This window comes from Mauremys reevesii, linkage group 9 (genome assembly GCF_016161935.1).
Source record: "Mauremys reevesii isolate NIE-2019 linkage group 9, ASM1616193v1, whole genome shotgun sequence".
In the NCBI taxonomy this organism is placed as follows: domain Eukaryota; kingdom Metazoa; phylum Chordata; order Testudines; family Geoemydidae; genus Mauremys; species Mauremys reevesii.
The window spans coordinates 7,315,680-7,342,934 of NC_052631.1; the positions used below are offsets into that span (position 1 = coordinate 7,315,680).

At 44.9% G+C, this 27,255-nt stretch overlaps 1 protein-coding gene across 2 annotated transcripts in view; it reads left to right on the forward strand.

Moving 5' to 3' along the window:
- The first annotated feature begins 1,224 nt into the window (after nucleotides 1–1,224).
- AP2M1 (adaptor related protein complex 2 subunit mu 1) overlaps nucleotides 1,225–27,255 on the forward strand; it is a 42,548-nt gene continuing 16,517 nt past the window's right edge. For both annotated transcript variants that reach the window (XM_039487565.1, XM_039487566.1), the window contains exons 1-2: nucleotides 1,225–1,291; nucleotides 19,603–19,715. In XM_039487565.1, the coding sequence (XP_039343499.1) occupies nucleotides 19,642–19,715 (74 nt within the window). In that variant the 5' untranslated portion in view covers nucleotides 1,225–1,291; nucleotides 19,603–19,641. The remainder of the gene's footprint in view (nucleotides 1,292–19,602; nucleotides 19,716–27,255) is intronic.

Consider the following 27,255-nt stretch of genomic DNA (forward strand, 5'->3'; position numbering starts at 1 on the left):
CAGGTATAGCTGTACTAGTAAAGCTTTCCAAATGCAGACAGCCTCAACACCTCCCACCTGTCTCCTCTATGTGACTGCAGTTCTGGCTCCAACTCAACTTGGCTTCCTACCTTTGATACCTTTATCTTTAATAGCATCATAGAAGAGAATGTGTCCTATTGCAAATACAGCAGGCTCGGGATGAACTGGTCCCTTTGGACATTTTAGGGCTTTTTCCAGGCTCTGGATGGGACAAATGAGGCAGAAGGGTGACAGAAATTAGGAGAGTTGCCAACTCTTGCAATAGCTGGTGTTTAAACTTGAAGCCCCAGCTTCTGGAGGCATGTGACTTTGTCAGAATCTCAGCTTTATTTTTTTTAAAGCCCTCAGGGGTGCGAACCAAAGCCTAAACATGGGCCCGAGACATTAAAGTCTCAAAAGCCAGAAGGCAAATAAAAAGAACCTCTTTAACCTCACAGTTTTTTAAGCTAATCTCATTATTTGATTAGTGAATGTTGGGGGAGAGAGTGAGGTGGTGGGGAAGGTGAATTATGGGGTGAATCATTTTGCCAATCTGTGCCTCAGTTTCCCAATGTGAAGAAAGAAAGCTGGTGCAGCTCCCAGCTGTCAGGCAAGTGCAAGTGCCAGCAGGGCTTTGGCTGGGAGGGATTCTATAAGCTTGGGAGTGGCATTAAAGTGCCTGCACTGATGGGGCTCCACACCCCAACCCCTCGAGACACCCACAGGTGCCATGTGGCTGCTGCTGCCCCATCCCACCGCTTACTGGGGGCCAGCGCTACAGCTGCCACGTTGACTGGGGCCCGCAGGCTGCACCCCAACTCTGGGAATAAGGGGGTGCCTCCTACCCCGATAGAGCCCCGTGGCCGCAGCCCAACCCTCTGGATTTGCGGGACATTTCCCCAACCTCGGGCTCGAACTCAGCCCGCTGGCGCGGTCCAGCATGCAACGCCCCCTTCTGGGGGTCTACGGTCTCCGACGCGGCGGTCTGGCCGTGGAGACTACAAATCCCAGTGTGCAGTGCGAGTAGCCTCTGACGCCGCGCGGCTCAAGCTGTCGCGGTGCATACTGGGACATGAAGTTTTCGCGTCCTCGGTCTGCGCGCTTCTCCCTTCTCGCCCCCCCCGCCCTCCTGGAGGCGCATGCGCAGAGGCTGCTGGGCGTGGGTTGGGCATGCGCGGAGGCGGCGGCTCTGCAGTAATGGGGGGGGGCGCCTTAGGGAGGGGTGAGTAGCCGCCATCTTGGGGACTGGGCGGAGAGAGGGCGCGAGAGCGAGCTGAGGCACCACTGGCAGGTGAGGTCGGGCAGCGGCTCCCGGGGCCCTCCCCTGCCCCGGGCTGTCTGGGCGGGTGCCTCATCTCAGGGGCCCTGTGGGCCGGGATAGGGGGTGAGCTCCCGTCAGGGCGGGGTGGGGAGCCCCTCTCGGGAGCCGCCCGCCCGCCCCGCGGGGCTCTGGCCTCGGGGCGTGGGTCACAGCCTGCCCCGCCCCGCCTGCCTGCCTGGCAGCGAGGTGCTGCCCTGGGGGCTGGGGCGGCGAGCGAGCTCCCCGCTTCCCCCGTGTCCTGTGGTGGGTGCCGGCTTGGCGTGAGCTGGTGGGGGTAGGGCTCCCCCGGTATCTGGGCGGGGGGCACCATGGGGAGAGACTGGGGGGAATAGACCCCGCATCTAGGGGGCAGGGGAGGGAGACACCCTGTATTTTGAGGGGAAATAGACCTTATATCTGGGGTGTGTGGAATCATTCTGGGGGGGATATAGACCTTATATCTGGGGGGGGGGTGCAAGGGAGGGCGAGACCTTGTATTTTGGTGTGTGTGGTGGGGGGGAATACATGCTGTGTCTCGAAGGAGTGTGCGAGAGAAGGGGTGATGCTGTATTGTGGGGGAGAAATAGACTCTGCATTTGGGAAGGGGGTGCGAGGGAGGGAGAGACCCTGTCTCTGGGTTTCTTGTGTTTCATTATTTTTCCCAGCCAAGTGCTTTAGATAAGGAAGTCTGATGGCTCCTTGGTTGGCTCACCCCTGACCTGGGAGAAGCTGCAAGGAAAAGACTCTCTCCATCCTTGGTTTGGGGTGGGTGAGAACTTGGCTTGTGGCTATAAATACCTTGTGCTGGGACTAACAGATGTTGAGCTAACCAGCACCTGGCTGGGTCAGCACTTGGGTGGGAGACTCCAAGGAGAAAACAAGTACCGCAGGAAGCGGTGAGGGTGGCTTTTCTGCTGTGTCTGCATACAGCCCATTGCTCCGCTGTGATACTGAGTATGGTAAGAGGCAGTATGCTCAAGAGAAGAGATAAAACCAAGGTCCGGTGGTGGTTATGATCTCCTGACTCTTTGCTATGCTATGCAGGCCACTTTTCCTTTTGTACCTAATGGGCTATTTTCTTGTGCATCCTGTGTAAATTCTAGTCTGGCTCACTAAAAATCTCCCGCAGTTCCAGTTGCATAGAATTATTCCTTTCTTGTTGTATAGGGTTGCTGGGCAGTTGTTAAACAGCTGGGGTGCTCCCCCTTAGGCCTGTATAGTGGTAAGTCAAAGATATTGAGCGCTAAATGCTAATATCTGTAATCTGTTCTCCGGAATTCACATACACTCTGTTCTCACCTACCAATGAGGATATTTGACACTCCCCTTCAAATGCTAAAACACTGTTGCTGTGGGGTACCAGCTGGTTATTGGTGATCCATCTGAAACACCTGTCATGGCAACAAACTATTATGAGTCATCTTAGCATTGATTATTCAGCTGAAAGTGCTTGAATGAAATGGGAATTAAGTCAGGATATGTAGCTCTTTCTTGAAGGTGGTGTGGTGTAATCTAACATGACAGGTTAAAGTGAGCAAAAGCCTCATAAGGGGATCAGAAGTACTCCATCCCCAAAATTATCTGCATTATTGATGTAAGCATGAATTAGTTGGCTCATGGATTGCAGCTTCTTTCTGTAAAGCCAGGGGTTCTCAAACTGGGGGTGGGACCCATCAGGGGGTTGTGAGGTTATTATGGGGGGGGGGTCATGAGCTGTCAGCCTGCACTCCAAACCACGCTTTGCCTCCAGCATTTATAATGTGTTAAATATATTTAAAAGTATTTTTAATTTATAAGGGGGGTCGCACTCGAGGCTTGCTGTGTGAAAGGGGTCACCAATACAAAAGTTTGAGAATCACTGTGTAAAGCCTATTGGGCTGAGGCATTATTAGCTCTGGTAACTGTAAATTGTTGTTCCGAGACTGAAAATTAGGCCCTTATCACACAGCTCTTCCACTGCATTCCCATTTCCTTTCTCTGGGCTTTTGGATTCTGTACAGTTGCAGGAAACCCAGTGTCTGTTTATCAGGCGATTGTTATTAACTTCTCTCCCCACTAGGAAGCTAATCTTCTCTGATCTCTCTTTCCTATTTTAAGCTATAGGCTTTTTGATCACTACTCTTATCTCATCAGCACCATAGACTGCGGTGAAACTTTACCTTCGGGCTGCCCAAAAGCAGAACCTGGAACCTTTCCAGGTAGGGAAACCTGAATGCCTTGTGCATTCCAAAGGTCTGGGATATTAGGGGGCCTTCTTATTGAGCACACATTCTGTGTAGTTACAGGCTGTGTTTACACTGAAGAGTCTGTGTTGGCATAGCTATGCTGCTGTGGGCCCCTAATGGGAGTTTTTTTGCTTGTGTAGGAATGCCACCTCCCCAAACGGACATTAGCTATGCAATCAGAAAGAAGCACTCTTCTGTCAGCCTAGATTCATCTACTCGGGGGGTGGGGGGTGTTGGCATAGCTGTGTTGATGGGGTGAGTGGATTTTGCACAGTCTTGACTGATATAACTATGCTGGTATAAGTTTAAAATGTAGACCAAGCCACAGCCTTATTAGAAAAGGTTTACTTGGGCTCCTTAAGAAGTAGAGCTGCTGCCATTCTGATCAATTAGCAGGAACATTACTTGTCCCTGAAAGCTTTGTTAGCAGTCTGGTCTCTCATCTGGTGTGATGCTACCAAACTGTCTTTCTCTAATTTTTTGTGTATGTTGCTTTGGTAGAAGGCAGCATCACTTGTCTTGTATTGTAAGGGCTCCATCCCTGGTAACTAGTACCTCAGTGTTGTCTGTTTCTTGGAGCCAAAGTTTCCTTTCAGGGCGGTTGGGGAGATGTCCTTTGAAAGAGATCAGGAAACCTCTCTGCCCAGGAATGCCCAGAATGGGAAATATAGGATTTCTCTTATAAAAGATAGACCCTTGGGGTTATGGATGGCTTGCAGCATGAGAAGTTGAGAAGTAAATGACTGGATATGCGGTGCATTGGTGTTGGAATGAAAGACAACATCTCTTCTCTTAGACTAAGGATGAATAAAAGAGAGTTCAGGGTGCTAAATTCATCATAAAGACTTGTACCATACAGCCTGCAGCTTCCTTTCTCTTTAATGCAGAGAGGTGACCAACAGAGACTACAGGTCCCAGTAAGCAGCATTTCATCTTGATCCCAGCAGGAGAGCAATTAATCTAGAAGTATTAATCTAAAAGCATGATGGGACCCAGGACTCAAAGTACACTTGTTCACTTGGCAATAGGAAGCTTTCCCTGGTGAGTTGGGGGCCTAAACCATCCATTTTCTGAAGTCTAAGCATTCACTTAAACCCCAAATCTATGTTTCTATCTTACATTCCATCCCCCTTGGAAGATTAACTCATTTTCATGAGATGTTAGTACATCTTTCTGCTTCTCAGAGCTTTGTTAAGCAACAGCAGTGAGAAATGAAAGATTCGACTGTTGCTTTTTAGAACCCTAAAAGCAGCAATGAAACTCGGCTGTTCACTTCACACTGCTGATTGGAAAACTTATGAGCAGCACTGAAGGGAGAAGCTGAAGCTAGTTTTGGGGAGAAAACTTCAAAATCAGAGGCTAAAGAAGGGGTAGGATATTGAAAATCTATTTTCCCACATCTCCAGGCAGCAGTCTAGAGCAGAGAGAAGCAGAAAGCTCTTTATCCCTGGAAGTAGTGCTTCAAACAGACCCCTCTGTCCACAGACTGATTATATGAAACATGGCACCCTCAAGTCAGATAGAAATCCCAGTACTCTTTTCCCTGCCTTCCTGCTCTGAGGACTTACTGAGCTGGACTTAAAACCAGGGTATTGTCCCTGAAACTCCAGTGGTGTTTGTCACTTTTTCAAGACAAAGGCGGAGTCCTGTGGCACCTTATAGACTAACAGACGTATTGGAGCATGAGCTTTCGTGGGTGAATACGCACTTCATAGGACGCAAAGATAATGCTCCAATACGTCTGTTAGTCTATAAGGTGCCACAGGACACTCTGTCGCTTTTTACAGATCCAGACTAACATGGCTACCCCTCTGATAGTTTCAAGACAAATCTCTCTGGCTGGGTTTAGGCCTCCATATTTGTAAGGGCAGCTGCTGTCTGTTGCCTCACCATAAACCAGGTGCAGCTCATGGGCTCCTTATCGGATCATGTTAGGTACTTGCCAGGACAGTTTGGGTGCTTGAGTATTAGTTTGTCAGCTGCTTTATGGGCTGTAGGGTGGCATTGTCTGATCTGATAATAGGAACCCTAACCAGAAAGTAATTGGCTTACTAAGCAACCTCAATTTGCTTAACTCAGATCTCTGAACTAATCCTCTTCCTCTTTCAGCCACTGTCACACTTGTACTGGGCTTCAAGAGCAGTCTGCTTTACCATGTAATGCTTTATGCAATGCTGAATTCCTGCCTCAGTGGGAGATGGGGGTTGCTTGTGACTCATTCCTGTAAATATATTGCTACTCAGAGGCAACATTTTCCTGGATTCTTCCTAGGGCTGTCCTCATCTAGCTGCTGCTGGGTCTTGGGCTGTTTAGTCAGATAAGCTTATTAATGTTCAGGAACCTCACTCGTTACTTGGAAATCACAGCTCAAACCAATTTAGTAGGCTACTAAACAAACACAAAATGGTTTGGGGAGTGAGCAGACCAGATTAGGTCATGGCTGGTGAAAAGCAGTGCTGTGTAAGTATCATGCATACAGAGGAAATAGTTACTCTTCAGCTTTCATGCATTTCCATCCATGTGCAATTTGTGCTGGGGAAGGGTACTGGCTTGGGACCCATGGAGACAGAGCACTTCTTAGCTGGAGTAGGTACAGCCTGGGTAAGGGCAGTGCAAGCTTTCCCAATACCATGGGCTCCCACCAAAGTGCCTCATTCCTCATCCAGCCAAACTTCTTGATGGCTACTAGGAACTGGACTGAAGCTACCACCTTGTTTCGCAAAGGGGCTGTTGCACATGGAGATGGCTTTTGGTCACTACCAACTAAAGTGACTTGGTAGATGGATGCAATACCCACCAAGGCTTGACCTTTTCCTTTCTGGCAGCTGTTCGGTAAGGTAGCCAGATAAACTATGCTTCAAGTGCTGCTCTGATCACCTACAACAGTGGTTTTCAGACTTTTTAGGGTGCATATCTTTTTCCAAATAATATAGTTTACCGCATACCCCCATCTGAGATAAGGTCATAATATATCTATGATTAGATTGCCTAGTCTTACTAAATAAAATGTGGTGTCTGCCATTGCAGGATTTTTTCTCTTGTACTCCCGATAAGAGCCCATGTACCCCTACGGGTACACACACCTCAGTTTGAAAAGCGCTGCCCTACATCAGACAAGAGCCAGTTTGCTTTGACAAACTGCTGCTACCTGCTATCATTCTCCTTTGGTGGAGGGACATCTTCATAGTAAAGACTAGCATGTGCATGTGTGTACATGGCTTACAGCCCATAATGTCTGTCTTAAAGATAGGTAGTAGCATGACTGGACATACACAAAGACTTCAACCTTTCTCTGCTAATGCTGCACTAACAGAAGTATTTCTGGGTTTCTGATTATGCTGGGTAGTAATAGTTGTACGTTTTATTATGGTGATGAGGACGGTATAGGAACTTGAGTAGAATGTAAGCAGGACAGGAATTCTAGACTTGCTTTTAGACTACAGTTTCAAAGGTGTAGTGAGGATGCATCACAGAGAAGTTTGGCTATACTGTACGTCTGTTTTTCATGGCAGGAGGCTGGGCTCAGAATTTCAGCGGAGATGTTTTACACAGCTTCCCTGTTGTCCTCCCTGAGGAGTGGAGTTCTCTGAAGCCAGCCAGTGAGAATACAAGCTAACCCATTAGCCAGGGCCGGCTCCAGACCCCAGCACACCAAGCGTGCGCTTGGGGCAGCATTTTCTGGCAGGGCGGCAGGCGGCTCCGGCGGACCTTCCTCGGTCATGCCTGCGGGAGGTCCACCAGAGCCGCGGGACCAGCAGACCTCCCGCAGGCATGACTGCGGAGGGTCCGCCGGAGCCACCTGCCGCCCTCCCAGCGCACCCTCCGCAGGCGTGTCTGCAAGAGGTCCCCTGGAGCCGCGGGACCGGCAGCGCGCCCCCTGTGGCATGCCCGCCCTGCTTGGGGCGGCCAAATTCCTAGAGCCGCCCCTGCCATTAGCCTTTTGATGGAGAGAAGTATTGGCATGTGCTTACTTTAAGAAAGTCCATGGTAGTTTCCATAATAGTGGGATACAATAACAGCCTTAATAACACTTACATTCCTCTTCTTTCTAGAAGAAAACAAACACATCTTCTGGCAAGTTTTGAACTAGTAGCTTCTGCAGATGTTTCCTCTTACTCAGGTGATGGCAGGAAACTGAGATTAGGGTTTCGAGCAGTAGTTCTCAACCTATTTACCACTGTGGGCCACATATGCAGGTATCTGGGTTATGTGGGCCGCATCCACACAATACTACCTGTATGGCCCTGAGGATGTCTAATGGGTTGCAGCTGTGTGCTGATTAGGCTGCAAGCAGCCTGTGGGTTGAGAATCACTGGTTTAGAGCCTGGAATTGAGTGAGTTGAAAGCTGCTAGTTCCCTCCTAGAGAAATGGAGGGAATTAGTGTACTGAGTGGTGGTGTCTTCATTTTCACTCTGCTATAAGAGGTGTGTATGGGGGGGGTGCCTTCAGGACTGGGGAAGTTGGTGCGGGGGGGGGGGGGGGAAGAGTAGGGTAGGAGTCTGCAAGTGGGCTGCAGGGGGGGTTAGGAGTGCCTGTCAGCACCACATTGTCCCTTCCCATTTGAAGCTACTGCCCCTTCCCTGATCCCTTTAGCCTGGCCTGGCTGGGTGATGGTGTGGAAATGACTCTCAGACTGGTCTCAGGCTGCTGATTGTGGGCTGGAGAGGGATGTGCTTCCCTGGGGGGCAGAAATAGAACAAATGGTTCCTGCCCTCACCAAGGCTACAGGTCACCGCTATGTGTGAGCTGGGAATCATCTGGAGGTTTTAGCCCCTCTCCTTCCTCCATGGGGTACTAATGCCCCAGAGAGGGGATGTGAACACCTACGGAGACAAGTGAAGCAGTTAACACCTCTGAGCTATTGTTGGTCTGTATTCTCCACTGGGTGTTCTGTTCAGACATCTCAATGAAATGAAGGGGGTCACTTCCAGGGCCAGCTTTAGGCCGATTCCCCCGAATCGGGCCCCGCGCCTAAGAGGGCCCTGCGCCCAGCCAGAGCGCGGCAAGCCCATGACCCTGCTAGCGCCAGCTGGAGAGCAGGCAGACAGTTCAGCGGCACTTCGGATTGCTGCTTAGAAGACTCAGAGCGCCGCCCGGTGAGTACAATCCCCACCAATCGGGCCCCGCGCTTGCTAAAGCCGGCCGTGGTCACTTCACACCTCTCTGATCCACTTATGCTGCGGATGGTTGTGTAGAACCTCTTCCCAATACATTAGGCTCAGATTTGGGGAAGAACCAGGCTGTGCTGGAAAAGTAGAGACAGATGACAAGATTGTGAAGGGGCTAAAACACACCAGTACAGTCTTTAGCAGCAGTAATGGCCGAGAGGGAGCCAGGAGAAGTGGGAGGAGGCAGGGGAGCATAGGGTATACTGAGATCACTTTTTAAAAACAAGGACATTAAATGCCCCAAAACTCTAATGCAGAGTTAAGGTTGCCCAGTGGGGCCTTGTGCCCTTCCAGAATGTGGAGAGTAGCTAAACTGAAAAATCTAAAACAGTAATACAAAGCTAAGGCACGCCCTATCCCTGCCCCACTGGAGCTGGCAGTGAGCACTAGGAAAATTTCAGTAAGAGTGTTGCAACAGTTAATAAATCACCAATGGAAGTGGTGGATTTACCCCTCCTGCTGGCATCAAATCCTGATTGAATGCTTTACTGTAAGTTGCTTTAGTCAGCCTCAAATTATTAGGCTTAATACAAATTAAATTATTTTGTCTGTGTTAAACAGGAAGTTAGATCTAGTCTAATGGATGTAATAAGTAGATATGAAGGACTAAGAACATACCATTGTGTTCCCCACCTTTGAATTCCAGCATTTCTCTGGATGCATTCAGCTGTATTCACTGTTGGGTGTAGTTGTACTGAATTGTTAGTTGGAGTATCCCTGCCAAGTAACTTGCTGTTAACTATAAGGGATGGTAAGTCTCTAGCCATGTGTTGGGTCTGAGGGTTTGAGAAGAGTCTGGTTCCTGTTAATTGAGCACTGCTATACAGAAACTGACATGTGACTGACCCTCAAAACTCAAAAACAACAAGGAGTCCGATGGCACCTTAAAGACTACACATTTATTTGGGCATAAGCTTTTGTGGGTTAAAACCCACTTCATCAGGTTTTAGCCTATGAAAGCTTGTGCCCAAATACATTTATTAGTCTCTAAGGTGCCACAAGGATTCTTCGTTGTCTTTACAGAACAGGCAGCTCTAGGTTCAGGCTTGTCACACACAACAGTGGCAACTGCATTCCCAGTAACAGATTGGAACTGCATTTTCACAGCTTTTTCTTCAGGTTAAAGGTCTTCTTAATCTGTTTCTGATGGAGCATGAAGCCTAGCTGGCCTTTGCTTCAAGATTCTTCAGGATAAATAACTTGTATTGTAGGTTGTTTAATGGCTCATCTCTTGAGCTTTATCTCGGCCTCTCTTGGATGCTAAATCTGAGGAAGTATAGGGCCTGCATAGGCCAAGCTACCTTGAAAAGCCGGAAAGTGTAAAGAGAAGATCAGAACGTTAGTCACTCAAGGCTGATTGTTTCCCAGTAACGGGATTGCTCATTCTGACTGAGTCATTCTGCTTTGTGCATAGCAGCTTGCTTTAGCTCCATTTTGGATTTTTCATTATAGGGGCCTTCTGATTCCAACAGCTATGAATCACAAAATATAGCAATGTTTCAGCCAACTGAACTGTGTCCCCTGCATTTCTTAACCACTACATGCTGTTTGTGCTTTACATCTACTTCTTTACTTATGGAAAAAGGCATGAAATCTTTTAAGCTCTTTTGTGAAGACACATCCCCTGGTTCTAAGCAGGATTGTCCAGTAGTTAAGGCACCGACCTTTGACACAGGAGATCTGGGTTCATTTCCCTGCTATGCCATAGACTTCCTGACCTTGGGCAAGCCACAGTAGTCTCCTCCTTGGTGGTTCTTCTGTAAAATGGAAATAGTAATGCTTCCCTATCTTGCAGGGGTGTTGAGGTTAAATATGCTAAAGATTGCATGGCACTCTGACCTAGTGGTAATGGGGTCATATAGGAATCATAGATAGGAAAGCTAAGATCTGTAATCCACCAAACAGCTTTGTGTAGTGTTGGATAACATGGTGGCAAAACTGCCTAAATGCTGTCTGTGCTACAGTCTTCACCATTTCTGCCACCAGTAGAGCTGCACTGGTGTTGGATTATGGGTCCTAGTTTCTCTAGTGTAGTGAAGGCTGCTGACATTTTGACTAAGATGGCAAGCTTATAAGTATCTAGGCTTCTTACTAACGGGATGGATTGTTTCACTGTACAGACCAGTGAGAACCTAAAGCCATCAGTGTGAATATTTCAGACAAATGAAGGTGTTGGTCAGAAAACTACACGAATTGCTATGTTTAAGGCCCTACCAAATTCACGGCCATGGAAAATGCATCACAGACTGTGGAATCTGGTCTTTTGTGTGCTTTTACCCTATACTATACAGATTTCACATGGGAGACTGGTGTTTCTCAAACTGGGGGTCCTGACCCCAAAGGGGGTGGTTGGTGGTGGTGTCACAAGGTTATTTGGGGGGGGGTCACAGTATTGCCACCCTTACTTCTGCTCTGCCTTCAGAGCTGGGTGGCCGTAGGGCTGCAGCTGCTGACCGAGGTCCCAGCTTTGAAGGCAGCAGCGCAGAGGTAAGGGTGGCAATGCCATGCCATGCCATCCTTACTTCTGCGCTGCTGCTGCTGGCAGTGGCTCTGCCTTCAGAGCTGAGCTCCCAGCCAGCAGCTGCCACTCTCTGGCTGCCCAGCTTTGAAGTCAGCACCACCTCCAGCAGCAGCACAGAAGTAAGGGTAGCAGTACCACAACCCCCCTACAATAACCTTGAGACCCTCCCACAACTCCTTTTGGGGTCAGGACCCCTACAATTACAACACCGTGAAACTTCAGATTTAAATATCTGAAATCATGAAATTTAAGATTTTTAAAATGCAATCACCATGAAATTGACCAAAGTGAACCGTGAATTTGATAGGGTCCTAGCTATGTTGTATCTGGTCCTGATGCTCATCAAAACAAGTGTATTTCCTTTGGCAATCTTAAAAATAGTCTAATAATCTTAAATCACATTAAATTCCTAAGGAGGAGATTATTTTTAAGGCTGGGATGTGCTTTCTAGGAATCTTCTTGAAGAGGGGATGGGGAGAGACTTCTGACATGAGCTGTGGAGAGAGCTGTTTGTTTTCCATGATCTACCTTTGTGCATCTAGGAATATCTCTGTAGTCCACTGAATCAGTGTTTTTAATATGATGGAGAAACTTCGCTTTGTCTGCTATACACTCAGTCTCTACTGTAAAACACAACACTGTCTTGTCTTCTCTTGATTACATATTAAGTAACAGTAAAAGTATATGGAGAGGATAACAAGCAGCACTGGCCAAATTAATAACAATTGAATTAATCTTGCCAGCATGTTGCAAAAAGTTTATCCTAGTGTATCCAAACACCTCTGACTTTGTGTTCTGGAGCTGTGCACCTGAGTCACAAGTATGAATAACAATGTACATAAACATCATAACTTGACCCCGATTATCTGATAGTGCTAATGCAGAGGTGTCCCAGTGCTACTTGACAATGTTAAATTTTCTGAATGGTATAGTTTATAGGCTCAATGACACCCTTCCTATTGGGATGTAACCTTGCTAAAGATATCAAGCCTGTGGATACTGTGCCTTCCAAAGGCTCTATTTCAAAATGTGCTTCATGTAACCTATGATGGTATTCTGTTAATAGCCAAGTTAGAGAGATCAGGAGCATTCTGGCTTTTCTGACCCGGAGTCACTCGTCCTGTTTTTAGATCATACCACCTTGCTGCTTGGCAGTTGAAGCTTGTTTGTACACACCTTAAATATGTAATGTACTAAGTATTATCACTGTGTCACGATCAGAACCTTGCTAGCTTATAAAAGCATGGGTTTATAAAAAGTAACTTCCATACCAGATCAGACTAACCCACTAAGTCCAATAATATTTGGGGTTACTTGCATCCCCTGAAGCATCAAGTGACAGAGTAGAAAAGTATATAAAAATAGCATGTCCACAGGGAAAATTTCTTAATAGCTAATGCCTTTAAGCATTGTGTTACATTATGACTAGGAATAAAATGTAATAGTCATTTGCCCCATAAGAATGCCTAATCCTTCTAAAAACCTGCCCAACTTTTCTCCTGCAGCGACCATGTAGCAGTTAGTTCCCCAAGCTAAAACTGTGTTAAGTAAATGTTTCCTCTTTCTAAATGTGTTGACTTTTTGAATTTAAATATTGCTTTGAGCATAGATAATACATGACTCAGTACCATTTGCTATCTTATGTTCTTCCACTTGTGGATTGATTATTTTTTTAATCTCTCTCCATGGAAGTCTTGTCATCTCTAGACCCCTCTGTTTCTGATCTCCTTGAGGTAAGCGGGGGACTGTAGTTCAGCTTCTTTTCTTGGTGTGTTCTAGGAACATCACATACATCTAGTTCATTATCTTCAATTTGTTGCCTCTTGCTATCCTTTACTTATTTGGGATGGGTAGGAAGAACCTTATGTGGCCATTGGTTAACAGTCTAGAGCTGTGAAATATTTGCATATTGACATTCTTGTGACTACTTGGTAAGGTCCTGTCTGCTATCACCTTTGCAGTACTACTCTCTGGACTAAGCCACAAGAGCAGCTGTTAGAGTAGATATCTGACTTGAAGGAGCTAATTGAATGAAGAGGGCAAACAATTGCATTGCAGAAACTGGATCTGTGTTAAAGCAGCTGACTGTTCTAGATAAAAGCTGTCTTCAGTCTGTTAACCTCTTAGTGGCTATGAAGCCAGTAAGCATACATGAAGATTCACTGGCAAATAGCTGATCTTGGCTGTTTTGTAGAGTGAGAAAAGTGATCAAAGGCTTTTCCAAGAACAAATAGTTTGGAAACTTGAAGTGTCACCAGCAAGTACAGAGTAGAGTCTAGTGTTGCCAAAGTTACTTAACTCTCTTGCTGAACTTCCATTCTGTGCACTATTGTACCTTGGAGGCTTTGATAAGGTTGAAGGCAGCCATGGCTTGCAGCTAGACATCTTTAACTTATTGTGTCTTTAGTGTAGGTAGTAGAATTCTGCAGTACGTGGTTTTGACTTTGTGGGTACTTACAATACAGAAGTGCAGCTCTACACCACGGCATCAAATCTGTCTGGGATCTTAGATTGCATTGTTTCTGGTGTGTGGTGAGGGAGAAGTATGTACTTCCATGTGAGGTGCTGTAGAGTAGCTCTTTGTTAGAGGTAAATGTAGTGGGTACAAGCTGATAGATGACATTGGCAATCAGCAGCTGGGTTTCCAGTGGTAATCTCAAGCCTAGCCAGTACTAGAAAGAGTTTACTCATAGATGCAGCATATAGCAGCAAAAGTTTTTACCAGTATAATATCTTTATACCTGTTTCCAAGCAAAATAAGCTATGCCAGCCAACACACTCCAGTAGAACTGCCTCAACACAAGGGTTTTTGGCAATATAAAAAGTTGCATTCCTCTCCAATATAAATTTTGCTGGTATAGTGTCTGTATAGATTTAGTGTTAATCCAGTCTTGGCTTATCCAAGATGCCATGACTTGAAGCAGTTGTGGAATAAGAGGGAAGGTCTTCTCATAGATCAGTAACTGGTTAAAAGACTAGAAACAAAGGGTAGGAATAAATGGTCAGTTTTCACAATGGAGAGAAGTAAATAGCTGGGACCCCCAGGGATCTGTACTGGGACCAGTGGTGTTCGGCATATTTATAAATGATCTGGAAAAAGAGGTAAACCGTGAAGTGGCAAAATTTGCAGATACTAAATCACTCAAGATAGTTAAGTCCAAAGCAGAGTGTGAAGAGTTACAAAGGGATCTTGCAAAACTGGGTGACTGGGCAACAATGGCAAATGAAATTCTGTATTCATAAATGCAAAGTAATGCACATGGGAGGGGAGAGAAATCCCTTACAAAATGAAGATGGAGATCTTGGATTCATTGCAGATAGTTCTCTGAAAACATCCACTCAATCTACAGCAGCTGTCAAAAAAGCTAACAGTGTTAGATAAGAAGACAGTAAATATCATAATTCCACATTATAAATCTGTGGTGAATAAGGAAAGATTATTTATCCTTTCGTGTAACACGAGCCAATGACATTGATAGACAGGTTTAATACAAATAAAAGGAAGTACTTCACACAACGCAAAGTCAACCTGTGGAACTCATTGCCTGGGGATGTTGTGAAAGCCAAAACTGTAACAGGGTTCAAAAAAGAACTAAAGTTCATGAATGATAGGTCCATCAATGGCTATTAGTCAAAATGGTAAGGATGCAATCCCATGCTCTGGGTGTCCCTGAGACTCTTATTGCCAGATGGTGGGACTGGATGACTGGGGATGGATCACTCGATAAATTCCCATTGAAGAGTCTGGCATTGGCCACTGTTGAAAGACCAGGTTACTGGACTAGATTGGCCATACTGAGTTAGATCAATGGTCCTTCTTATGCTCTTAATTTCTTATGAAGCTTTAGTGATGTTTCTGCACTTTAGGATACTTCATTAGGTTTGTGAATTGAGATGAGGCTTACTAATGTGATTAAAGAGCCATAGATATGATCATTGGATTTTTATACCTATTCAATGTACGCAGTCAACAGGTACTATTATAGCATTCAGTGCATGTTAGGTTTTGTACAGATATAGGAAGACCATTCCTTATAAAAACAGCACAACATAATGCAGTACCTATAGTGCTGTATGGGAGTGGGCTTTTCTGCAGTAAACCATTAACAAGTCAGTTCAGAGTGACATTTCCCTTATCTATGGACTCTGCCTGAAATGAGAGAGATCTGAGTCAAGAGAAACAAACTCCAATAAAATAAATAAATGCTTTGAGGCTCAATTAAATACAATCAAACACTTTATTCCTCTCTAGAAATACTAGATCTTATACTGGACCCAGCACCTGTCTGTAGCTACAGGCAAGCATGTGCCCTGCATTCTGCTGAAGTGGCGGGATATGAGTATCTCTACTGGGAGGGTGTCTAAGGGCTTGTCTGCACTGGCACTTTACAGTGCTGCAACTTTCTTGCTCAAGGGTGTGAAAAAGCACCCCCCTGAGCAATGCAAGTTTCAGTGCTGTAAAGTGCCAGCATAGACAGTGCACCAGCGCTGGGAGCTGCGCTCCTAGTGCTGGGAGCTACTTCCCTTGTGGGGGTGGGCTTTTTTTAAGGCACTGGGGGAGCTCTTTAACTTTGGTAGTGAAGACGTACCCTTAGTGTAAATGATATTAAGCTAAATTCCTGTGCTGACTTCTGATTTTTTTAAAAAATCAGTAGTACATTGATTTGACATGTAACTGCATCCCAAAACGGTCACAGTGGGCATACAGCCTCTGGCAGTTCAGGAGGTTGAGACTCTTGGCACCTCTGACTGTATAGGAGCTGGTTTTTGTTTGTGGCATATAGGAGGTTGATCTTAGTTCAAGAATTAAAGTCAATCAGTATAGGTTCATAGAAAATAGACCTTGCCGAAATAACTTAATCGTTTCTTGATGAAATTGCAGGTTTGGTTGATAAAACTAATAGTGTGACGTAATACTTAGAATTCTATAAAGAGTTTTGACTTGGTACCACATGACATTTTGATTTATAAAAAAAACCAAAACCCTAGAATAATAAAATTAATATGACAGATTAAGTGTCTTAAAAGATGGATGATAGAGCTCAAAATATAACCTGTGAACAGGGAATCGAGTGGGTGTGGGGTTTTTTATAGTGGGGCCCTTTAGGGATTGGTTTTTGGTCTTGTGCTATTTAATGTTTTTTACCAATGACCTGGAAGAAAACACAAAAGTATCACTGATAAAGGTCCCAGGTGACACCAACTAAAGAAGTGGCAAATAACAGAGGACCGGTCTCTACTACACAGTGATCTGGATCACTTGGTCAACTGTGTGCCAGCAAACAATGCATTTTAGTAGCTAAATGTAAATGTTTAGGAATGAAGAATGTAGGCCATACTTACAGATGGGGAACTCTGTCGTGGGAAACAGTGACAGTGGGGACAGGTAACTTGGTTGTGGTGGATAAACAGCTAACCATGAGCTACAGTGCAGCATTGTAGCCAAAAAGGTTAATGCAATTCTCGGTTGCATAAACAGGGGAATCTCAAGTAGGAGTAGGTTTTTTTTTGTTTTTTTGTTTTTTTACCTCAGTATTTGGTATTGGTGCAACTGCTGCTGGAACAAATATTTAATAGGCTCTTCAGTCTAGCAGGGAAAGATGCAACACAATCCAGTGGCTAGAAATCAATGCTAGGCAAATTTAGACTCTAAGGTGTAAATTTTTAACAGAGTAATTAATCACTGAAACAATTTACAAGGATTATGGATGATTCTCCATCAATGCAACTTTTAAAACAAGACTGGATTTTTTTATTAAGAGATGATTCAAGAATTTTTTGGTGGGAAATTTTATGGCTTGTTACGCAGGAAGTCAAACCATATGATCACAGTGGTCCCTTCTGGCCTCAGAATCTGTGAATTAGTATTTGGGGGAGGGCGGCATATTTCTAACTCCCTTTAAGAAGGTGCAGAAATCACTCTAAATTTGAGTGAAAAGGTGGGGGATGTGGCACTCCTCTTCATTCCAGCAACCCTGGTCAGCCATTTACTACTCTGCTAGGCCTTATAACTGGCTTGCTCTGCGTAAATTGATCAGCAGTAAATTAGTTAGTGTCAGTCAAGGTTTCATCAGTCTTCAGAATAAACATTTCATTACACTTAAGGCATGACTACACTTGCAGATGTAGAGCGCTTTGAGTTAAACCAGCAGCCTTTGTAGAGCACAGTAGGGAAAGCGCTGCAATCTGTCCACACTGACAGTTGCAAGTGCACTGGTGTGGCCACATTACCAACTCTTGCAGTGGCCACAGAGCAGTGCATTGTGGTAGCTATCCCAGCATGCAGGTGGCTGCAATGTGCTTTACAAATGAGGAGGGGTGGGGTGAAGTGTGACAGGGAGTGTGTTGTATGTATGTGGGGGGAGAGTGGGTTTTGGGGGGGCTGAGAGCATGTCAGCATGCTGTCTCATAAGTTCAGACAGCAACAGATGCCCCCCCCCCCCGCCTCTTTCTCTCTCACGCAGCATTCCACACTAATGGTTGCTTTGTCTGGGAGCAGCTAAGAATGCTGTCTGTCAGAAAGGAGCTTTCAAAGGGCATATCTGCATGCCTGCAGTGATTCCAAAACAATGACAAGAGTGGCCACTTGATTTAAGGGGATTATGGGATGTTTCCGGAGGCTGATCAGAGTGTAGTAATGCAACACCTCATTCACACTGACTCCCGGGCGTTGTAGCCAAGGCACATCAAACATTTTTCCCCTCACCGAAGTGGCGTACCAGGAGCGCTCTAGCCCTGGAGTCAGAGCGCTCTGTGTGCCTTGCCAGTGTGGATGGGTAGTGAGCTAGGGCGCCCGGAGCTGCTTTAATGCAGTCTAACTTGCAAGTGTAGCCAAGCCCTTAGTTGAGACAAATGCTGCAATATATCCTTCTGAGGTCTACACGTGTCTACACGACCTCAGCACTGCTACCCTGCTGCAGCTCTGCCAGTGTAGTGTAGACGCTTTGTACATCAATGGAAGGGATTTTTCAGTTGATATGGTTAATCCATCTCTGAGGTGGTAGCTAGGTCTACAGAATTCTTCTATTGACCTAGCCACACCTACAGATAGGTTGACCTAATTCCAGAGCACCGGGCACAATGTTTCACAGCCCTGAATGAAATGGCTAGATTGTTCTAACTTTAACTCAGACCTAATCTACACTTTTGTTTCAGACTGTGGCTGTTTCTGAAAATGGGCAGATACAGCTGCCTTACACTTGGTGGTCATACTTCTAAGGTTCCTTTGAAACTCTTGGGCAACAGACTTTCTTATTTAAAAATAAAAGCTTAAATTATCAACTCAATCTAAATAGCTTGAATGTCCTCAGTTTATGCAAAAAGAACGAGGAGTGCTTGTGGCACCTTAGACTAACAAATTTATTTGGGCATAAGCTTTCATGGGCTAAAACCCACTTTGTTCTTTTTGCTGATTAAAAACTAACATGGCTACCACTCTGAAACCTGTCAGTTTATGCAGTTACTACACCTAGAGCTCCAAGAATAATGTGATTGTAAGAGGCAAAATCCTCAGCTTCACCAACATTTCATGCAATACCAAGTAGTATAATGTCAGCAGCAGTACAGGTCATTCTGTGCCATTAATACCTTAACCAGGAAGTTCATCTCTTAGACTTTAGCTTACTCAAGTTACAAAATGTGTACCCATAAGTAAACTTCAGAATGAATAAACTTTCCTGTTGGCTATCACTGCATTGAGGATCAGGAAAAGGGTCTGCTTGGGGTGAAAATCATGAGTAAGTAAAGTAGTCTTGGATTCCCAGACAAGGTTTTGTTTTTTTTAACCACCTCATCCTGAGATCTAAACAGTTTGTAAGAATCCTGGACCAGTGCCCTTTTGACCTTTTGTAGAACAGCAGTTCAAGATAGCTTATTGCCGTGGCACTGCCAGCAAGGGCATAGACACAGGTCCAGAGTGACTGAGCAACAAGCTTGTGTTTCATAGAACCATAGAATATCAGGGTTGGAAGGGGCCTCTGGAGGTCATCTAGTCCAACCCCCTGCTCAAAGCAGGACCAATTCCCAACTAAATCAGAGTGACAGATCAGTGTTCGCTTTCCTGAATAATTGGGGCTTCGCTCATAACCTGGTAAACTGACCAAGAAGCCACATCAGAGCTTGTGTAAAGTTTCCACTTGGCTCTAATTGGCAGAATCTTTATGGTGGTAGAGTAGCATCCCATGTATTCAAGCCTGTAACTTCATGTAGGGATTAGTACCTTAATACCAACCTGTTAGAACTCTCACCTTTTACAGTGACTGTACATACATGAGTCATTTGTGCTCATCTCCCAGCTGATAGAATTTAGTGCTGTGAAAAGTCTAATGCTGTAAAGTTACACCACTTATTGCCATACAAAAAGCCTAATGCTCCCTCTGTCTTCTCAGGTCTTATGCAATATGGAAAGAGAAGACTAAGGTTCCATCATGATCGGAGGCTTGTTCATTTATAATCACAAAGGAGAGGTTCTAATCTCTCGAGTCTACCGTGATGACATTGGGTAAGTAACTTGGCTCCAGCTTAGTCTTTGTACCCTAGTCCCACTCACTGTGAAGACATTCCAGAGCTGCTTCCTCTGCATTAGCTATGCATGCATATGAGACTAGTTCTTAACTACATTAACTTAATGAGCAGGATTTTTTGACATACTCTAGATCTGTTTCTGAATATTGGTGTCCTTCAGGTGATGATAAAGGATACCCTGCTAGTAAGGCTGGGCTTCTCTTGCTAAGAACCTCTGTAAGGAGATACTTCTTAACTTACTACTTACAGCAAAGCTGGTAGGTTTGCCATTAAAGCAGGAATGGTAAAATAGCATTTGAGTGTATACCACATACCAGGCCTTGGGTACACGTGCTAGTCTTCTCAGCAAGCATGGGGAGAAATAGAGGGTACGTTTCTATACTTGGATATTGTCGCATTGCCCGCAAAGCCGTTGGGCAAAGTTTGCCAATGTCCCAGGAGCCTGAAGATTAGATCTGACTTGTATAAAAGAGGTAGTCTACAGCAGTGGTTCTCAACCAGGGATACATGTACCCCTATGCAGAGGTATTCCAGGGGTACATCAGCTCCTCTAGATATTTGCCTAGTTTTACAACAGGTTACGTAAAAAGTACTAGTGAAGTCAGTACAGACTAAAATTTCATACAGACAATGAGAAAGTAAGCAATTTTTCAGTAACTGCTGTGACACTTTTTTGTATTTTTATGTCTGATTTTGTAAGCTAATAGTTTGAGGTGAAACCTTGGGTACACACGACAAAACCTGAAAGGGGTACGTAAGTCGGGTAAGATTGAGAACCACCGGTCTACAGGGCTCAGCATGCAATTCATTCTTACTGCTTGGATCAAGCCTGTGAGATCCACTGGTTATCATAAAGACAACACCAGTTGAATTTAGGCAACCCCTAGAATAGAGTTGAAACTTGCTTTACCTGGCACATATGTCAGCTGTTGCTTCCCCAATGATTGTTCTCTGACCTAAGTCAAGGATCCAAAGATCTAGCAGTGCTCAACAGAAACAATGTGTCTGCTAGTGCCTCCTGATATGGAACCCAGACAGAAGCATGCCAGTAAAGTTAGCAATCCAACTCTCAAGTGCGGCTTTTTCCTAAAAAATGATTGTGCAAGGCACCTTTTTATATAGTGAAACTCTTGCCTCTAGTGGATTCTAGCTAATGTCCAGTATCAACAGATTGGAATCACATAATCAAATCACTTATGACTGTTCAAATCTTCTGAAGGCAGCAGGACTGCACAGGTGTTTTTGAAGGTCTAACTGGGCCTGTAGAATCTGTACTACTGGTGGGGCAGAAGAACCCAGAACTTTCAGATGAGAGAAGGGAGCGTGATTGTGCAATAAGCAGAGTCCATCTTGATGTGGAAATGAAGATGTGTGGAACCCCACTGCTATTTTTAACTTCTTTTCAGAGAAGATCTTTGCTTCCCAGGGACCTTTATTTAGGTTGATGCAGACTGAAGAATGCCTCATTTTGGAGATGGGTTGTGTAGTGGATTTGTTTGCCTCATAATAAAGTTTAGCTTTTATCCCTGGACTGGAATAGAGTGGTGATGATTGACCCTGTTCAAGGAAAGGTGGAAAGGGAAGTAGCTATTTAACACAGCAATACAATGCAGCTTATTTAACTGATAAGTTTAAAATGCATCCTTGGTCTGTCAGACTTTTTAGGGTATGTCTACACTGGCAAAGTTTCTTTGCTAGCAGTTACATTGCTACTCAGAGTGCTGAAGGGAAACCGCTGTTTGTTCACACTGTCAGCTGCCTGTGCAATAGCATGTTCACACTTGTGGCCCTTGCGGCAGTATTCGGAGTGGTGCACTCTGGGCAGCTATCCCACAGAGCATCACTTGACAGTGTTGAAAATTCCACGCAATATAGTCATGTCCCCTTCTGAGTCTCTTCCCTGACTGGCTGCAAAACTACAACGAGCAGATTAAGTGACCCGTGAGCCAGCTTTCTCTGCAGAAAGTGCATCCTGTGTAGAAGCTCATAGTGAAGGTGGTGTTGGCCAGGGATAGGCAGGAGGTAAGCTCTTCAAGCTTCAGTCTTCTGTCCTCCTTAGACTGTCTTAGTAAGAGAACTGCTCAATACCTAATGTTAAGACTTCTGAGGTCTGTGAAGAATTTAAAATTAAACTGGGTTTGTGCTCACTCTGCTTATGATGTATGACAGCCTGTAAGTTTTCTTGATTTTTTTTTTAATTTCAAAATATCAATATATAAAACTTGATATCTCCTGGGTTTTCTATAGGGATGACTCTGTCACTTGAGATGTACTTATTTTATGCTGAATAACAAATGTCTAATACACATTCTTGTCCCAAGTTTGCGTTTATGTATTGGAGTCACCTGTTAAGCGGGGGGGGGAACAGGTTCTAAACAGTCCTTACCTTCAGTTGCTCATCTTCCACTCTTGTATGTTCTAACTTAACTAATTCTCCAGTTGCCTTTCCCAGGGTAGGCAAAGCATGAATTTGTCCTTTAAAAAGGAGACTTTCAGGCTTTCATTATGCATAACAAAGAAGAAAAGGGTGCAGAACCCAATTTTGCTTTATAGGCTACCTTTTAATACTCCCAAGTGCTAAATGGGAGAGCTTGTAAGAGCTTCTCTCCCTCTTGCTTGCGTGATGGCCCAGGAGACAATGCATCTGCATGAATGTTTCAGAATATTCTAAAAACCCCAAAATAAGCAGGCCTCTGAAGGTTTGTGTGATCTGCTGGGTATTGATACACACCTACACTAATGCAGAATGTGTAGTGGAGAAACAAGTATGCAATTCTCTCCTTTCCTGCAAATATCAACATGTAAAGTCTCATAAGAATTCAGTTAAGGGTATGAAATCTGCAGCCTTGTAGCGCTAAGTTGATTCTAATGTCTCTAAAAATGTCTCCACTTAAGGATGGTTTATCTAGGGTGACTAGACAGCAAGTGTGAAAAATCGGGGTGCGAGTGGGGGGGGGTGATATGAGCCTATATAAGAGAAACCCAAAAATCAGGACTGTCCCTATAAAATTGGGACATCTGGTCACCCTAGCTTTATCTGAACAGCATCCATTGAAACACGGGTTTGCAAAAGGCTGTAGCTGGGTGAAATATAACTTGCTGTTTCCTTTGTTTTGCACCCTCAGCATGTCAGTCTTTCAGAGCCTAATATGCATGAGAAGTCACCCTTGTGACTGGAAAGAACAGGTGGCAGTACTGGAGCCTTGGCCTTTGCTCCCAGTCCTGTACCTCATTCAGCAGTTCGCAACCTCTTTGGACTCAGGAACCATTTGTAAACCTTGATGGCCTGTCATGGCCTAGTAAATTGCTTTAGTGCGAAGGAAAAAAAAAATCTGGTTTAAGTATTTGTTACCCATGAGATATAGATATGAAATAAGTGCTAAATAATTACACTGTGCCTATGATAGCAGTAGCTCCTGTCCCCACTCTGGGCATTGCGATCTCTGGGGTTAGCACTGCTCAGGTTTGCCTGATACCCCTGTGCTGGTTGAGCCAAACTTGTGAGTGGCATTGTGATCTGGTATTTGGGGTTACAGCGCCACTTACTCATATTTGGCTCTTAACTCTCATGATGGAGGGGCAGCTGGGCCAAACCTGAGCTGCACCCCATGTACCAGGTTGCAACTCCTGGAACGAGTGGAGCCCAGCCAGCCCTGTGGGACCAGAGCTGCCACTGCAGGGTAAGCACAGTGTGGGCTCACTCTGCAGCTTTCTGCATGACCCTTTGATGCATTCATCATGACCCCTGGGTTAAGAAACATGACCTATGCCTTGCTAAGCAAGTTGACTAGCCAGTCTGGGCCCATTTAACCTCATTTTACTGAAGAACTCCTACCTCTGCATGGCTGTGGAGATCACAATACTGTATCTGGATTTTGCTTTCAGTAACTTTCCTCCTCTTACAAATAAGGGGATTGAGGCCCAGGTTAAATGTCTTGTCTGGAAGGAACTATAAAAGTGTGTCTATAAAATTACACCTACTGCTTGGCACTGAGGAGATTATAAAGTGGGTTGGCCTAGCCTGGGCCTGTACATATGCTGATGCTGCTAATGTGGCTGAGTGAAGTGGGTGCTTCTGCCTTCAGCACCTCTTTCTAAGGGCACAGTATAAACTTTGGTGAAAGAGGCTTCCGGAGTGAAGGGTTTCTCACAATTTGCAGCTCTGCAAAACTGCTTCAGTGTCACTTATCTTGTAACCTCTAAAACTGGTAAAGATCAATTAATCTTTCAGCAGGAACTTCACCTAGCTCTTAAAGTGCCCAAAGAATTATTGGGGATTTCTTCTGTCCGTGTCTGGAACCTGGTACGGAGTTGCCTAATGGCTCTTGTATGCTATTTTTATAAATAGTTGTAACTTGGTAGGGAGTGTCCTGTGCGTTCTAAAAACTTGTGATGGAAGTGAGCCGTTAAATTAAATTGGTGTCATTTGTGATGTACTGTGTGGTGAGTAAGGAGAGCTTAATGCTGATGTCCAAACCAGGAAATAGCAAAGCCGTGTCTGCTTTAAGCTGTTGCTGGCCTGTCTGTAATGATGTGTTTAAAGGGCAGAAGAGAATGGAAGACTGTCCAGCTTCTAAGTATTCCAAAGGAAATAAATACTATTGTCCAGTGTCCTAAGTGGAGTCTGGGTATGAAATACTCCAATCTTGTTAAAGCATTGCTGGATCAATTTGGTATCCTAAATGGCTGTATTGTGACTCTTCTGGAGCCTGTGGGCTCTTGTTTCCAAACCATCTTAGCCGAACAGTGATGTAAATGCAAAAGTCAACATGAGTGTCATGCACTCTTGTGCATAGAGGGGAGGTATGCATGCCACAGACTATCACTGCTGATGCCCTTGTTGGTAGAAAGCTCATTCCCTGCATGTTCGTCTTTCAGTGCCAGAGCTGAGACCCACTGACAGGATGTCTGTCTTTGGAGGGAGAGGATTGAGACTGGATGGGGATGGGATTGGGAAGACTTGCGCTGCTCCTTATGTGAACTCTGAAAAATTCGGGCTTCTGACTCCTTGGCTCTTGTTTGGCCCTTCACTTCTGCCAAACTCTGTGGAAACTTGAAACCTACATGCTGGGAGAGAAGCTCAAAGCCATGGTTCTACAGTACCTAAAACCCTTTCCCCCTGTGCATATGTAGAATCTTAAACTGCATATGGTAACTTGGTGTCCAGTGAGCAGAGTGGCAGTTAAGTAACCATTGCTTTGAATTTCCTGGCACTTCTGTATAGCAATCAAACTTGAGATTTGTTTGCTTGCAACTTCTCTCTAAAAGAATGGCTTGAAATAAATGCATGTAGTGCATCTGCCAATGCAATGTAAGTAGATGCATGCATAAATAGTCGTTACCTTTCTTAAATTCCATATCAAAACAAAAGCACAGTGCATTTAATTCAGGATACCATGGAAGGGTTCACTGTAACCTTCAAGCAGTGTTTTTATTTTTATGGTTAACTCGGGAAGTAAGCCTACCTCTGTTTAAACATGCAATCGCCATATAGATACCTGGTAAGAATGTGCTATTAAATGGCAAACTGCACGTACCTTCTAATTCTTGAGCATTTGGTTCAAACTAGACTCTATTAATATTGCTTTTGTGCTTTGTGGTTATCACACTTGTTCTTAGTTGTGCCAAGCTGATGACAAAGTGCAGCATCTGAATCTTCTGGAAGTGCCATCTCTCCTTCATGCTCTGATTTGTGCCTGACTTTCTGTCATTCCCTGTGGTTGGACCAAGCCTAAGATCCTTCAGCCAAAACAATAGCCTTTTAGGAGAGAATGGTGTCTCAGTCAGATCAGTAATATTGCTCCTGATATCTGCTGGTAGGGGAAATCTAAACTCTAAGCAGGCTTTTCCATTAGATGCAACCTGACACTTTGAGGCTTCTTCATTCTTGGTGTCTGCCATTTTATTTGTAATAAACTGCACATAAGAGTGTGAATTGGATAATACTGATAGTGACTTGGTATGGCTCCGATTAAACACCCAATTAGAGCTGCAACTAAACGGCACAGACAACTGCTGAGTGACCACTGCATGTTAAGTTTCTGTCTGTAATGGCTTCACTGCTGTCACAGCTTGTGACTTTCCATGAAGTACCTCCTTCGCCACTTGTGCCTGGAAATGGGGAGGGGGTGCTGTTGGTCTCTCCTTATCTCTTTGGATTCATTGTGCCTTGTGTGTTTCTAACCCTTTCTCTTGTTGCTGTCACTCCTCCTTTCTTCGCTGGCGCCATTTCTGTCCATCCCATCTCATTGGCTGCTGTAGCAATAGGTAAGAGACGCGTGGCAGGCCATGACTGGCCCTACAAAGTGGGGAATTGATGTGCTAAAAGGTTTCATTCATTTGAGGCTTCCTCTCTGTCTTGGACCAGTCCATGACTCTTGGGGCTAGAATTAGTGGGGGAGGATTTAGCTCAATCCTGGAGCATTATCGTTCATTGCAGGGTTTATTGGGTAACATTAAGGGTATGTCTATACTCGCCGAATCGGCGGGTAGTATTCGATGTATTGGGGATCGATTTATCGCGTCTCATCTGGATGTGATAAATTGATCCGCAAATCGATGTCCGTACTCCACCTCGGCAGGAGGAGTAAGCGGAGTCGACGGGAGAGCCGTGGCAGTCGACTTGCTGCCGTGAGGACGGCCAGGTAAGTCGAACTAAGATACTTCGAGTTCAGCTATTCGCATAGCGTAGCTGAAGTTGCATATCTTAGTTCAACCCCCCCTGCTAGTGTAGTCCAGGCCTTAAGTATTACTGAGGAACTTAAACTCTTCAGGGTGCGAAGTAATTCTTATCAACCTGTCTGCATCTTGAAGACAGAAACTAAACTAGTATTCTTCGAGGTTCCTAGCTAGTAATACTTGACAACGTACAGTGTAAGTGACAAGGGTTAAAGGGGCTGGAACTTAGTCCATTTTGAGGATGGGTATTTACTATCCAACTCACTAATATTAACTATACCCAGTATCTTGATTACCAAATTGCAAAGGCATCAGAATTGCAGTAGGCAGTTCAATACCTAACAGCCTATTAGAAATAGTGTTTATCTTCTATATCAGCGGTTCTCAAACTTCAGCAACCTGAGGACCCACTCTTTTTTTTTTTTTTTTTTTTTTATGGACCCCTCTGCCCCTCCTCCTCTTTCCCAGCACCTCCTGCATGCCACTGAACAGCTGTTCTGCAGTATGCAGGAGACACTTGGAGGGAGGAGGAGAAGGAGTTGATCAGCAAGGCCAGTGGCTCTGTACATGACTCACGGATCCCCTGGAGTACCCTCCCGGACCATCGGCAGTCCGCAGACCAGCTTGAGAAACCCTGTTCTATATCATAGGGTCAGTCCCAGAGCAGAGATATTGAAGGACTATTGTATGGCTCCTAGTTCATTCCTTGATGTACAGACTAGTTCTCAGGCTTGCATCAAGAAAAGAGCGTAAAAAGCCTCCTGACTTACTCCCTGGGTTCCTAGTCTTAACAGATTTTCAACTTCATTATGTAACTATGCAGTGGTCAGGATTCCAAA